This window comes from Carcharodon carcharias, chromosome 37 (genome assembly GCF_017639515.1).
Source record: "Carcharodon carcharias isolate sCarCar2 chromosome 37, sCarCar2.pri, whole genome shotgun sequence".
NCBI classification, from domain to species: domain Eukaryota; kingdom Metazoa; phylum Chordata; class Chondrichthyes; order Lamniformes; family Lamnidae; genus Carcharodon; species Carcharodon carcharias.
This window is the reverse complement of record NC_054503.1, coordinates 6,025,811-6,041,060: the sequence shown is the minus strand read 5'-3', so window position 1 is coordinate 6,041,060 and position 15,250 is coordinate 6,025,811. Positions and strand designations below refer to the sequence as shown.

At 50.3% G+C, this 15,250-nt stretch overlaps 1 protein-coding gene across 4 annotated transcripts in view; it reads right to left on the bottom strand.

Annotated features, from left to right (window-relative positions):
* Positions 1-15,250, bottom strand: part of dnajc4 (DnaJ (Hsp40) homolog, subfamily C, member 4) — a 121,901-nt gene that overhangs the window by 26,062 nt on the left and 80,589 nt on the right. Inside the window, exon 8 of one of the 4 annotated variants that reach the window (XM_041179988.1) lies at positions 3,570-3,643. The exons of the other annotated variants lie outside the window; for them this stretch is intronic. Coding sequence (XP_041035922.1) covers positions 3,570-3,643 — 74 coding nt within the window. The remainder of the gene's footprint in view (positions 1-3,569; positions 3,644-15,250) is intronic. 4 annotated transcript variants of the gene reach the window in all.

Here is a 15,250-nt window from a genome sequence, read left to right as displayed (position 1 = left end):
GGAATATTCTGAGATGTGGGCCAACATTCAGAGGACAGAGCTAAACTCTGGAGATTACTGTGTCTAAATATGTATATAACATACAGTCTTAATGTAAGCAAATATTAATTACATTTCAGACTTTGTGGGGGTTCAAATAATTCCTGATAAACTACACATGTTAATGCAGAGCTGAGCCAGTTTCTACAGACTGCAATATATAAAACCAATATTCTCCAGCCACACACAATTAGGGCTTAACATCGCAGCTAAATATTCTAAATTACGAGCTCTCCAGTAGTGCATTGTTTCAAAAGGGCAATACATCACAGTTAAATATCTGAAAAGGGAGAATGTGCAGGGCTTCGGGGAGAAGGCCGGGGAGTGGCACTAGGCGAATTGTTCCTTCTGAGAGCCAGCACACGCACGATGGGCCCAATGGCCTCCGTCTGCGCTGTACGCAGTCACAAATCACTCAAAACTCAATGCCTGATTTTATTTTTATTTGCTCATGGGGTGCGAGTGTCGCTGGCTTGGGCGAGCATTTATTGCCCATCCCTAACTGCCCTTGTTTAGGGGCAAGTCACATGTAGGTCAGACCAGGTAAGGAGGGCAGATTTCCTTCCCTAAATGACATTAGTGAACCAGATGGGTTTTTACAACAATCGGCAATGGTTTCATGGTCATCATCAGCCATTTCATTCCAGATTTTTATTGCCATGGTTTGATCCCAGCTCCCCAGAGCATTATCTGGGGTCTCTGGAGTACTAGTCCAGTGAAACTACCACTATGCCACCGTCTCTCCCTATATCTAGGCCCTGGCTGGTCCAGTCAGGCCAAAGGAAGAGCTTGCGTTTCTATAGCGCCTTTCACATCCTCAGGGCGTACCCAAAGGAGAGGCAGCACAATTTGCGCACAGCGTGCTCCCACAACAGCAACGTGATACTGACCAGTCTGAGATGTTGGTTGAGGGATAATTATTGGCTCAGGGGTGCGGGAAATCAGTCCTGTCTTCGCTGAATGGTGCCCGGCTACTGGTGTACCCGAGAGGGAAGACAGGGCTTTGGTTCAACGTCTCAGCTGAAAGATGGTGCAGCCGTCCCTCAGTGTTGCACGGGGAATGTCAGTGCTGAGATCCCTGGTGTGGAACTTCAACCTACAGCCCCCCAGGAGCAAGAAGGCTACCCATAGCTGGAGAACACTAACAGAGGCAAGCAATTCTGGGCTCGTGGAATCTGTTAACATAACCTGAACCTTTCTTAAAATAATAGCATGGTGCAGAATTTGCTGGGGCTACTTTAATACACTTGCCATTGCTTAGGGCAGAAATCACAACCTGCAGTTTTGGAGGTGGGGGGGTAGGGGTGTGAGAAGCAAAATACCACAGATTTGGACGATTTGCGCCATTCTGTCGTTACCCTTACGAAAATAGACAGCTCACCGTCAAACTCCAGGAGAGTTTGAGATAATGCGCTATTAAGACGAATTAAACTAGCCACAGGATGTTAGGGCTGGTACCTGATGGCGTAAGGAGGCTCTGAATGACAATGTAGGCACCTGCGATGCCACTTTAATCTTGCCGGCCCAGGAACGGAAGAATTTAAAACCGGGCGGTCTTGCACCTGCAGGTAGTAACGTTTCCAAAATGCAAAATGGTCTTCCTTAGTTTTCCTTTCTGTACCCTTTTTCTCTCCCTCTCTCCTAATCCAAACTTTCGTTCCATCTCTTCATTTCTCTTTCTGTGCCCAATTTGCCTCCAATTTTAACCCACTCCATTCTCCCTCGATGCTCTGTTTCTTTCCCTGCCCTTCAGTCTCAATTGGTTGCGGAGAAAGACTGCTGGTCCCGCCACTGGCCCCGAAGCCCCCCTGCATGGCTCTCGGTCCTCCGAGTAACAAAATGGCTTTGTGGAGGAGTGTGAGGAAGGAAATCTTAACACCAGTCCAGAAAATTCTGTCGGCTATCATATATTCAGAGGTTAGGACAACTGTTTCTCAGTTGTGTGCACAACAACAACTTATAGTTATGTAATGAAACGTTCCAAATAGCTTCACAAGAGGGTTATGAAACACAGGATGACCCTGAGCTACGGAAGGAGATATCTGGGACAGTAAAACATTCACAAGAGTGTCACAAGAGAAGCAATTTGAAACTGAGGCACATCAGCACACATTAGGGACAGGCGACCAAAAGCTCGGTCAAAGAGGTTGGTTTTAAGGAGCGCCTTAAAGGAGGAGAGGTTTTGGCCGGGGTGGGGGGGGGGTGGGGGGGATTCCAGAAGTTAGGCCCCAGGCAGCTGAAGGCACGGCCACCAATGGTGGAGCGATGGGAATCGGGGGATGCTTGGGAGGCCGGAATTGGAGGAGCGCAGAGATCTCGAAGGGTCATAGGGGCTGGAGGAGGTTACAGAGATAGGGAGGGTTGTAGGGGCTGGAGGAGGTTACAGAGATAGGGAGGGTCATAGGGGCTGGAGGAGGTTACAGAGATAGGGAGGGTTGTAGGGGCTGGAGGAGATTACAGAGATAGGGAGGGTTGTAGGGGCTGGAGGAGGTTACAGAGATAGGGAGGGTTGTAGGGGATGGAGGAGGTTACAGAGATAGGGAGGGTTGTAGGGACTGGAGGAGGTTACAGAGATAGGGAGGGGTGTAGGGGCTGGAGGAGGTTACAGAGATAGGGAGGGTTGTAGGGGATGGAGGAGGTTACAGAGATAGGGAGGGTTGTAGGGGCTGGAGGAGGTTACAGAGATAGGGAGGGTTGTAGGGATGGAGGAGGTTACAGAGATAGGGAGGGTTGTAGGGGCTGGAGGAGGTTACAGAGATAGGGAAGGTTGTAGGGGCTGGAGGAGGTTACAGAGATAGGGAGGGTTGTAGGGGCTGGAGGAGGTTACAGAGATAGGGAGGGTTGTAGGGGATGGAGGAGGTTACAGAGATAGGGAGGGTTGTAGGGGATGGAGGAGGTTACAGAGATAGGGAGGGTTGTACGGGATGGAGGAGGTTACAGAGATAGGGAGGGTTGTAGGGGATGGAGGAGGTTACAGAGATAGGGAGGGTTGTAGGGGATGGAGGAGGTTACAGAGATAGGGAGGGTTGTAGGGGCTGGAGGAGGTTACAGAGATAGGGAGGAGCGACGGGTTTGAAAACAAGGATGAGAATTTTAAAATCAAGACGTTGCTCAGCCAAGAGCTGCTGGTAGGTCAGCGAGCACTGGGGGTGATAGGAGAAGGGGACTTGCTGCAAGTTAGGATACAGGGCAGGAGAGTTTTGGATGACTTTGAGTTATAGAGGGTAGAATAGTTGAGTCCAGAAGTAACACAGGCATGGATGAGGGTTCCAGCAGCAGGTGAGCTGTGACAAGGCCAAGTCAGGCACTGTTATGGAGGTGTTAGTAGGTGTGTTTTAGCGATGGCTTGAATAATGTGCCTTGTCTAAGTCCAGCTTGGAACAGGTAGACCTATCGGAGACAAGGGTGCGTGTGCAAAGCCTTTTACTTCTCATGTGCTCTTACTGAATGGGCAAAATCATTTCTTCCTCCCACACCTTCCCTGGTCACTCCCTGCAACCGTCAGCTCCCCCCAACTCCAACCCACTTACATTTGTGCAGATAATGTTGTGATACTGTAACCCAATTCCTCATCTCATGGGCGGCTGTGTAGGAACGTGCTGGCCTGCAAGAAAGTTGAAATAAAGAAGTTCCAGAAGATGACCCCTCGCTCATCAGACATTAAGTTGAGCCTTTCTATCCCTTGCTTGAAAAATCTTGAAAAAAAAACAACCTGAGGTACAATTCTTTTTCAAAAGCGACCTTAAGGACAAGCCTCTTCCAAGGGGGGATAAAAATAGATCATTTTTAACAAACACACAGAACCAACAGACTGAATGCTGCCATTTACCTCTGGCCCCCATATAACCTGCAGGCCCTGTTCAAGCCAAAAATTAGCTGTTTAAAAAAAAAAGCAGACTTAAAAAATTAACTTTTCAGTGGTGCACTAAGTCAGGCTTTGAAGACAAATGTGATGATTAATCTGCCCCCTGCCTCAGTGAGAACTCTCACACTCTCACCTCTGAGTCAAGGGGTCGTGGATGCGAGTCCCACTCCAGAGACTTGAGCACAGAAGTCCAGGCGGTACTGAGGGAGTGCCGCACTGTCAGAGGTGCCCTCTTGCGATGACAAGTTAAACCCTTGCCATCATCTGCCCACTAGGGTGGATGTAAAAGATCCCTAACAGAAGAGGGGGGGGTGCGGTGGTGTGGAGAAGTGGGGTAGTTCTCCCCATTGTCCTGGGGCCAATATTTATCTCTCAACCAACATCACTAAAAACAGATGATCCATTCATTGTCACACTGAAATTTGTGGGAGCTTGCTGTGCGCCAATTGTCTGCCTCATTTGCTACATTACAACCGTGACCACATTTTAAAAAGTTCTTCATTGGCTGTCAAGTGTTTTGGGACAGCCTGTAATTGTCTTAAATTTTATTTTATTAATGACCTGACCCAAAGGCGACAGGGACAAATTCACTGATGCTGTCCTCTGTGCTCAAGGGGGAGAATGCGCTTTCTGGACCAGTCAAACAGAGCTTTCCTTTTGGCCTTTTTATGTGGATGAGGAGTGAGTCAAGGCCTGGCTGACATCCTCACTTGTCTTCTGATTCAGAATGGCCATTTGGACAAGGGAATCACAGGTTGACTGGTGTCAGGAAACCATAGCTCTGAAGGTAACAACACCGGGAGCAAAATGAAAGTGTTTTGAAGTGAATAAATCTCTCCCTCCTCAAAATCAGGAACAGGACAGCGATAGAAATGACTTGCCAATAACAGAGGAGCCTCAGTGTGAAATGTGCTCTCTATTCCACATCGTTACTGGCATTGTATAATACTCAGTTGATTACTAAAATAATCAGTCATTGTGTTAATGAGCCATTTATTGCCCATTCCTAAATGCCCCTTAAGATGGCGGTAGTGAGACGCCTTCTTGAACGATTGTTGTTAAGTACACCAATAGTGCTGCTAGGGAGGGAGTTCCAGGATTTTGACCCAGCGACAGTGAAGGAACAGTGATATGACCATCAAGGGAAAGACTAACCATCTCCCCCAGGCATTACCATTGGCACATTCGCCCCCTCCCCCTCCATATCACCATTCTGGGGGTTACCATTGACCAGAAACTGAACTGGACCAGCCATATAAATACTGTGGCTACAGGAGCAGGTCAGAGGCTGGGAATCCTGCAGCGAGTAACTCACCTCCTGACTCCTATGGTCAGGATGGTGAGTGGCTTGGAGGGGAACTTGTAGGTGGTGGTGTTCCCATGTATCTGCTGCCCTTGTCCTTCTGGATGGTAGTGGTCATGGGTTTGGAAGGGGTTGTCTGAGGAGCCTTGGTGAGTTGCTGCAGTGCATCTTGTAGATGGTACACACACTGCTGCTACTGTGCATCAGTGGTGGAGGGAGTGAATGTTGAAGGTGGTGGATGGGGTGATAATCAAGCGGGGCTGCTTTTGTACTGGATGATGTCAAGCTTCTTGAGTGTTGTGGGAGCTGCACTCATCCAGGCAAGTGGGGAGTATTCCATCCCACTCCTGACTTGTGCCTTGTAGATGGTGGACAGGCTTTGGGGAGTCAGGAGGTGAGTTACTCGCTGCAGGATTCCCAGCCTCTGACCTGCTCCTGTAGCCACAGTATTTATATGGCTGGTCCAGTTCAGTTTCTGGTCAATGGTAACCCCCAGAATGGTGATATGGAGGGGGAGGGGGCGAATGTGCCAATGGTAATGCCTGGGGGAGATGGTTAGTCTTTCCCTTGATGGTCATTTATTGCTTGCCATTCATGTGGTGTGAGAAGTTATTTGTCAGCTCCGAGGCTGGTTGCTGGACAGGTCTTGCTTGCTTCATGCAAGGGGATTGGAATGCTTCCTCATCTGAGAACTGGATGCGGTATTTTCCCTTTACCGAAACTCTTACGCCGGACTCACGGAAGATTCCAGAACTTCCCCGCAGCAAACAAAGCCCGTAAACCCACCGATGCCTCTACCCTGCCCTCACTGCGCCTTACGCTGATAACTGGAGGCATGTCAGCTCCAAAACCCCTTTTTATTGCCCCCACAAAGACCTGCAGGCTCCCGGCACAGTCTGCACGACACCGCTGCATAAGTCATTCATGTGACAGTGGACACACAGCTGCCAAACGCATTAAGGCCCTTTGACACGAACATCAATAATGTTCTTATTACCCCTCATCACAACAGGGAAGTGAGTGACTGAAAGCGCATTCCAAATATTTAGACTACCATAAAATATCCACAACAATTTGTATCTGGCGTGTGAGGGGAATACGTAGGGACGTGCGGACAGAATCACTCCCCGAGCTGCTTTTCCATAAAGTTCCCAACAGTTGTCCCCAAACTTTCAGCAAATTGAACACGCATTCCCTAATTTACTGCCTTGGGATGCACCGAGGTCAGAGAAGGTGCTGTGCTGTATATGGCTCATTTGGTCTCCTTTTCACTGGAGGACAAGGATTATTGCATCCGAGAGTGGGGCTGAAAAAAGAAATGGAAAACAGCACAGGAGAAGGCCAATCTGCCCATCATGCCTGTGCTGTCTCTTTAACCGAGGTATCCCATTAGTCCCGCTGCTCTTTCCCCCACAGCCCTGCAAATTTCTCCTTTTCAACTATTTCTCAAAGTTCCCCCCTTTTGAAAGTTCCTATTGAATCTGCTTCCACCGCCCTTTCAGGCAGCGCCTTCCAGATCACAACAACTCGCTGTGTTAAAAAAAACATTCTCCTCATCTCCCCCTCTGGCTCTATTCCTGATTCTCTTCAATCTGTGTCCCTCTGGTTACCTACCAGTGGAAATGGTTTCTCCTTTTCTGCTCAATAAAAAAAAATCCCCTCATAATTACGAATACTCCCAGAGATTTGAGCATAAAGTCTAGGCTGACACCACAGTGCTGCAGTGAGGGAGTGCTGCACTGTCTGAGGCGCCATCTTTTCACAGACATTAAAGCGAGATTCCGTCCGCCCTCTCAGATGGGACGTTAAAAAAAAAACCCACGGCCACTACTGGAAGAAGGGGGAGTGGTGAGTTCTCCCCGGCGCCCTGGTCAATATTTGACCCTCAATCTACATCAGCAAACCAATTATCTGGACGTTTTCATATCGGGGTGTGTGGGAGCTTGCTGTGCGCAAATTGGCTGCTATATTTCCTAGATTAGAGCGGTGACTGGAAAAAAATGCAGCCATGAGGAAAGATTGGGGATGGAACAGAGGAGGCTGAGAGGAGATTTGATCGAGACGTACAAAACAGAGAGGGGCCTGGATAGAGTGGACAGGGATGGCCTATTTACTTTAGCAGAGCAGTCAGTGACTTGGGGGGGGGGGCGGTGGTGTGGATTTAAAGTGACTGGCAGAAAACTTAGAGGGGAGACGAGGAAAACTGTTTTCACCCAGAGTGTAGCAGGGGTCTGAAACTCACAGCCTGAAAGGGCAGTGGAGGCAGAAACCCTCAGCTCATTTAAAAGGTGTCCGATGCGCACCTCAGGTCCCTAAAACATGCAGGGATCACGGACCAAATGCCGGAAAGTGGGATTAGGCCGTGCGGCTCGTTTTAAGGCCGATACAGGCGCAATTGGCTGAGTGGCCTCTTTGGGTGGTGTAAACTTTCGATGCTTCTATGACTAAACCTCGAAAGTACCTCGTTGACAGTGAAGCGCCTTGGGATGTCCAGAGGTTGTGAACGGCGCTTTCAAATGGCAAGTCATTCTTTCTCAGCCTGGTTAAACACTGTATTTGGTACCAAAATATGTTGCAATGCTGGAGGTGCTATCCTGCAGATGGGATATTAAACTCAGGCCCCGCTATCGTGTTGTAAGCGGGCATGAAAGATCACATGCCACATTTTTGGAAGAGCAAGGAATTCTCCTGGACAACACTTACATTCAACTAACAACACTTGCATTTGGCCTCCACAACCCAGATCCAATTCAGCATGGGACAAGACCACAAAACCTCCTCTAACTCACATTAATTAACACTCACTGGAGCCTATGGGCCTAACTAAATGGCGCAGTGAAGAAACCTTTGTAGGTTGGGAATGAGTGAGAAGGAGGGAGACTTTGAGAGAGAGCTTTACCGTATCTAATCCCGTGCTGTACCTGTCCTGGGAATGTTTGATGGGGAGAGTGTAGAGGGAGCTTTACTCTGTATCTAACCCCGTACTGTACCTGTCCTGGGAGTGTTTGATGGGGACAGTGTAGAGGGAGCTTTACTCTGTAGCTAATCCCTTGCTGTACCTGTCCTGGGAGTGTTTGATGGGGACAGTGTAGAGGGAGCTTTACTCTGTATCTAACCCTGTGCTGTACCTATCCTGGGATATTGATGGGATGCAATTGTGAAACATAACAAAGGGAGATCTGGCAGACAGAAAAGATGTATAATGTACAAAAGGGAGATTCCATAATGAAGAAAAGTTTTCATCAAAATAATGTTATTTTCAAAAAGCCACACATTGAACAAGACTACGCTCCAGCTTCAATCCTATGCAAAATTTGACAGCAGCAATTGTTGTGCAGTTAATTACCACATAAAATATTGGCAGAGCTCCTTAGCATTTTCTAGTTGGCCGCAAAATTCGGAAACTAAGACATCAGATTAATTTATCAGAGCGGAAGCCTTATTCATAAATGACAGCACTACCCTGCTGTGGGAAGGGTCACAGTCAGCTTGTTACTTGATAAAATGTCTGTTTGTACTTTCGTTGCTGACGCCTATTAAAAACACCTCTTGCATTTCAATAGCACCTTCCATAATCACTGTACGCCCCAAATGCTTTACAACCAATGAAATTCTTTTGAAGTGAGGTCACTGCTGTAAAATAAGAAACGCAGCAGCCAATTTGCACACAGCAAGGTCCCACAAGCAGCGATATAATAATGACCCAGAACATGGGTCTTTTTAGTGACTGTGTGATAAATATTGGCCCCGGGATACCGGGGAGAACTCTCCCCCCACAACTCTGCATTGCTGCCCTTACTCTTCTTCAACATAGTGGTATATGGGATATTTTACATCCAACTCAGAGAGTGTGTGGCACGCTGCTTTAACGTCTCCCTCGAAAGATGCCCAGAAAGCAAAACCAGTGAAAACTGGGAAATAATACTGGTCCGAACTGGTCTTGTACACCTTAAAATGGAACGCCAGTAAAAACTGGAAAATAAGAGTACTGGTCCGAACTGGTCTTGTACACCTTAAAATGGAACGCCAGTAAAACTAAGAAGTAAGAGTACTGGTCTGAACTGTTTTATTTCTTTCTGGCTGGCACCTCCGACAGTGCAACACTCCCTTAGTAAAGGGGCAGTGTCAGCCAAGGATTTGTGCTCGAGTCTCCGAAGTGGGACTCGAAGCCACATCCTCCTGACTCAGGGATGAGAAGCAGGTGGCAGAACACCCAAGAAGCTCAACGTCTTCCAGGACACAGCAGTTGTGGCCGAAGTAGGCACCAGCCCCAGGATTCGGCACAGCGATTTATATTCATTCGGTGCCTTCTACATAGCGAAGCGTCCCGGGTGCTTCAGAGTTGTGTTCTCGGACACGAACTGGCATTGGGGCCACCTGAGGAGATATTGGGGACAGATGACCTATAGCTCACTCAAAAAGCTAGGCTTCAAGGAGCAACTTAAAGGAGGAGGGCGAGGCGGAGAGGGTTAGGGAGAGAAACCCAGAGCTTCGGGTCCAGACAAAATGGCCACCAATGGGTGAGCGATGGAAATCGGGGGATGTGCATGAGGCCTGGGTGAACTAGAGCAGCGTAGAGCTCTCAGAAGTGAGCAAGGCATGAGATATTTTGACATTTTTTTTTGTAATGGTGGTCAGTCCCCAAACAGGGGAAAGTGAGTAAGAAGCGCGTGGCTGCTAAAACTTATGATGGATGTTCATTTTAATTTGCAGGGACCCTCTTTCCTTTGCCCGCCAGCTCTGGGAGCTGTCTGACCTCGCATTGTTCTCCCAGACAGGACTCCACACTTGATCATGATTAGGAGTTTTAACTCCAGCTGTCAAGTCTGCAAACATTAACATCTGAAAGGAGCCGCCCCAGTCATCAAAGTAACGTTATCTTATTGATCGCTGGACAGATGGGGACTGTCCTAAGACCGGCAGACTGATCCTCTCGGGGAAGGAAGGGCAAATCTCCACGTTCAGCTGTGTCTTTCAAACAGCATTGCAACGGTGGCTGGAATTCACGGGATCTTCAGGCTAAACTATCCTCAAGAAGACAGTTACTTGACCGTGCATCTTCCATGATGCTCGGGGGGGGGGGGAGGATGTTCAACTGAGGCCCTGTCTCTGCCCCCTCTGGTGGTTGTAAAAGATCACATGGCCGCTACTGCAGGGAGAGGGGGGGGTGGGCGGTGGGGGTGGGGGGGGGGGGGGGTGGGGGGGGGGGGTGGGGGGTGATGGGAGATGGAGGACCTTAATCACGTTGCTGCTTTTGGGAGCTTGCTGTGTTTACGGAGGCGAATATGCGGGACACCAGCCAGCAGCGGGTCAGAATAACCAGGTCTGGAGGCGACACCGTCAAGGACGAGGGTTTCAGCAGCAGGCGAGCTGGAAGCTAAGGGGTTTTAGCGATGGGGGCCAATGAGAGTCCGGAAGCTCGTCTCGGTGGGTGGGTCAAACGCGACACCGAGATTGCAAACGGGATTTCCAGAGCACCGTTCGCCACCTCAGGGCGTCCCAAAGCACTTTTTGGCCAGCGAACTCCTTTCTGACGCGTGGTCCACCGTTGTAACGTGGGAAAACACGGCAGCCAATTTGCGCGCAGCAAGATCCCACAAACAGCGACGAGGGGACAACCAGGAAATCTGCTCTGCCGGCTTCATTCAATGGCCACAGATGTTCTGGTAGTTGGGTGGGGGGGGGGTAGATTTCCGGAATGTGTACCGACTGGTGAAGCTGGGGCTGCTCTCCTCAGCGAAGAGGAAGATGAGGTGAGTTTTCGTGGAGATGTTCAAAGTCAAAATGAGGGGGTCTGGACAGAGTACATAGGGAGTAAAGTCCCTCCCCCCGCCCCCACTCCCCCACTCCGCTGGCGGAAGGATCGAGAACCAGAGGGGCACCGATTGAAGGGTTGACGGAAGAAGCGATGGAGACACGAGGGGAGGCTTTTGTTTCCGCGCGGCGAGAGTGGTTGGGATCTGGAATGCCGCGGCTGAGAGCGGTATGGAGGCAGATTCAGTCAACGGCTTTCAAAAGGGAATTGGATCATTAGCTGAAGAGCAGCAAAGTGACGGGGCCACAGGAACAAGGAAGCAGCCGGATGGGGGAACGGGACAAGCTGCACTGTCCTTGCAGAGAGCCAGCAGGGGCCAAAGGGGGGCCAAATAGCCTCCTTCTGTGCTGTAACCATTTTGTAGCGATTAGGGAGGGGAATATGGGCCAGTTTCACCCGCCCCTGTCTCCGACCTTGGTGAACTGAGGGTCTTTGGTGGGACACGAGTGCCGCTGCTCCCAGGGCTGCTGGGTGATTGAAAGGATTTGATTGAAAACATGTTCGGGGAAGCAGCGAGAGACATTTGAACCCTTGGAAGGATAATGGAACACCAATATTTGTGCACAGGACAGCTCATGTATCAACAGCTGCAGCTAACTGCCTGTGAGCATCGTAGGGCTGATAACTACATAGTGTCTCGGCACAGAGGGAGCCTGGCAGTGTATTTATGGTTTCCTCTGATGAATGAACTTGCACATCTGCAGGAATGATCCCGTGTCTCTCAAAATGTCCAATCTTCGACCATGAGGAATCATATATTTGGGGTTTCAGTGTGTGTGTGTGTGCGTGTGTGTGGTTGCATTCTTTCCCAAGAATGAACAGAGATCAGTTCACTCAAACTGTCTTCCCCTGACAAAATCTACAAGGACGTACAAGTTTGGGTTACTTAATTGACCCAGCAATAAATCACTGCCCTCTTCCAGGTCAATCAGCTCGGCTGCTGCAGTTTAACAGTGCGGCTGGTCCAGAACATAAACAAACACCGAACAATTGCTAGTGCTTAAATGAAGCCCGATCTGCCAGGTTCCTGGGAGCTCACGGCTGCGAGGCAACGTAAAGATGGGGTGCCAGTGAGGTGGTGGCTGTGGAATCAGCTGCAGTGCAGTTGACCCCCGTATGCAGGAAGACGCTCATTACTGGCTCCCCAGCCGAAAGCGGAGGGAGAGCTCCTTGCTTCAGGCCGAAGATCGTTGGGAAAGACACGGGCGTTATTCCGCACCGGGGAGTTTCTTCACTCTTTCATGGGCTGTGTCACTGGCAAAGCCAACATTTGTTGCCCATCCCTAATTGCCCCTTGAGAAGGTGGTGGTGAGCTGCTTTCTTGAGCCGCTGCAGTCCCCGTGGTGTAGGTACACCCACAGTGCTGTTAGGGAGGGGCTTCCAGGATTTTGACCCAGTGACAGTGAAGGAACGGCCGATATATTTCCAGGTCAGGATGGTGAGTGGTTTGGAGGAGAACTTGCAGGTGGTGGTGTTCCCATGTGTCTGCTGCCCTTGTCCTTCTAGATGGTAGAGGTCGTGGGTTTGGAAGATGCTGTCGGAGGAGCCTTGGCGAGTTGCTGCAGTGCATCTTGTAGATGGTACACACACTGCTGCTACTGTGCGTTAGTGGTGGAGGGCGTCGATGTTCAATTAAGGTGGTGGATGGGGTGCCGATCAAGCGGGGCTTTGTCCTGGAGGGTGTCGAGCTTCTTGAGTGTTGTGGGAGCTGCACTCATCCAGGCAAGTGGGGAGTATTCCATCTCACTCCTGACTTGTGCCTTGTAGATGGTGGACAGGCTTTGGGGAGTCAAGAAGTGATTTACTCCTCTACAGACAGGGAGAGATTTCAGGAGATGAGGTGCTGGCAGTGAACCTGAGTGCAGGGGAAGCTGAGATGGGGAGTGAAATCGCCGAGGATGAGGAGTTGCTCAGTGCCGAGGAAGATCTGCTGTTGGATCGAGGATGGCGATAACTCAAAAATCCTCTCACTCACAGGAGGGTGCCTTGGTCAGAAATAGAAGGTTGTGGCTTCAAGTACTATCACAGAGACTTGAGCACAAAATCCAGGCTGACCCTCCCAGTGCCAGTACTGTGGGAGCGCCGCACTGTCGGAGGGTCAGTGCTGATGCAATGCCGCACTGTCGGAGGGTCAGTACTGAGGGAGTGCTGCACTGTCGGAGGGTCAGTGCTGATGGAATGCTGCACTGTCAGAGGGTCAGTACTGAGGGAGTGCTGCACTGTCGGAGGGTCAGTGCTGATGCAATGCCGCACTGTCGGAGGGTCAGTACTGAGGGAGTGCTGCACTGTCGGAGGGTCAGTGCTGAGGGAGTGCTGCACTATTGGAAGGTCAGTGCTGATGGAATGCCGCACTGTCGGAGGGTCAGTACTGAGGGAGTGCCACACTGTTGGAGGGTCAGTGCTGATGGAATGCCGCACTGTCGGAGGGTCAGTACTGAGGGAGTGCTGCACTGTCGGAGGGTCAGTGCTGATGCAATGCCGCACTGTCGGAGGGTCAGTACTGAGGGAGTGCTGCACTGTCGGAGGGTCAGTGCTGAGGGAGTGCTGCACTATTGGAAGGTCAGTGCTGATGGAATGCCGCACTGTCGGAGGGTCAGTACTGAGTGAGTGCCACACTGTTGGAGGGTCAGTGCTGATGGAATGCCGCACTGTCGGAGGGTCAGTACTGAGGGAGTGCCACACTGTCGGAGGGTCAGTGCTGATGGAATGCCGCACTGTCGGAGGGTCTGTACCGAGAGTGCTGCACTGTCAGAGGTGCCGTCTTTCAGGATAAGACATTAAACCAAGGCCCCCGTCTGCCCTCTCGGGGGGGGGTGTAAAAGATCCCACAGCCACTATTGGAAGAAGAGCAGGGGGGAGTTCTCCCCGGTGTCCTGGGGCCAATATTTATCCCTCACCCAACGTCACTAAAAACAGGTGATCTGGGACACTGTCACATCATTGTGGGAGCTTGCTGTGCACAATTTGTCTGCCACGTTTCCTACATTATAACAGGGACCCCACTTTAGAAAAGTTACTCTGTTGGCTGTGCGGCGCTTTGGGACGTCCTGAGGTGGTGAAAGGCAATGTTGTTCTTTCTTCCTTTCATTGCATTTGGTGATAAACTGAAGCTGGTAATTCGCTGTGATTTTAATATAACTCAGGTAGCAGAGCATGCTGTTCACCAGAACTTCAGGGTCAGGAACGGCTGTTAAACCCACGCCTGCTGTCTCTTAAAAGTGGAAATGAAATATCCTAACTCGCACCGAGTCCTGTTCACCCATCACTCACTGCTCACTGACCTACACCAGCTCCTGGTCCAGTAAAAGCTCCATTTAAAAATTCCATCCTTGTGTTTAAATCCCTCCAAGGCCTCCTCACTCACTCACCCCCAATTCTGTAACCTCCTCCAGCCCCTACAACCCTCCCTATCTCTGTAACCTCCTCCAGCCCCTACAACACTCCCTATCTCTGTAACCTCCTCCAGCCCCTACAACCCTCCCTATCTCTGTAACCTCCTCCAGCCCCTACAACCCTCTCTATCTCTGTAACCTCCTCCAGCCCCTACAACCCTCCCTATCACTGTAACCTCCTCCAGCCCCTACAACCTTCCCTATCTCTGTAACCTCCTCCAGCCTCTACTACTCTCCCTATCTCTGTAACCTCCTCCAGCCCCTACAACCCTATCTCTGTAACCTCCTCCAGCCCCTACAACCCTCCCTATCTCTGTAACCTCCTCCAGCCCCTACAACTCTCCCTATCTCTGTAACCTCCTCCAGCCCCTATACCCCCCATCTCTGTAACCTCCTCCAGCCCCTACAACCCTCCCTATCTCTGTAAGCTCCTCCAGCCCCTACAACTCTCCCTATCTCTGTAACCTCCTCCAGCCCCTACAACCCTCCGAGATCTCTGCGCTCCTCTAATTCTGGCCTCTTGTGCACCCCCCTATTTCCATCGCGCCACCATTGGTGGCTGTCCCTTCAGCTGCCTGGGGGCCCTAAGCTCTGGAAATCCCTCCATAAACCTCCCCGCCTCCCTCTCTCCTCTTTTAAGACACTCCTTAAAACCGACCTCTTTGACCGAGCTTTTATCTGATATCTGTCTTATGTAGTTCGGGGTCGCACTGGAACTGATTTACGCTCTTGTGAAGAGCCTTGGGATGTTTTACTGTATTAAAAGGCGCTATATAAATGCAGGTTGTTGCAGCTCGAGCACAACTCTTGCTGCATCGGCTGACCACTAATAAACA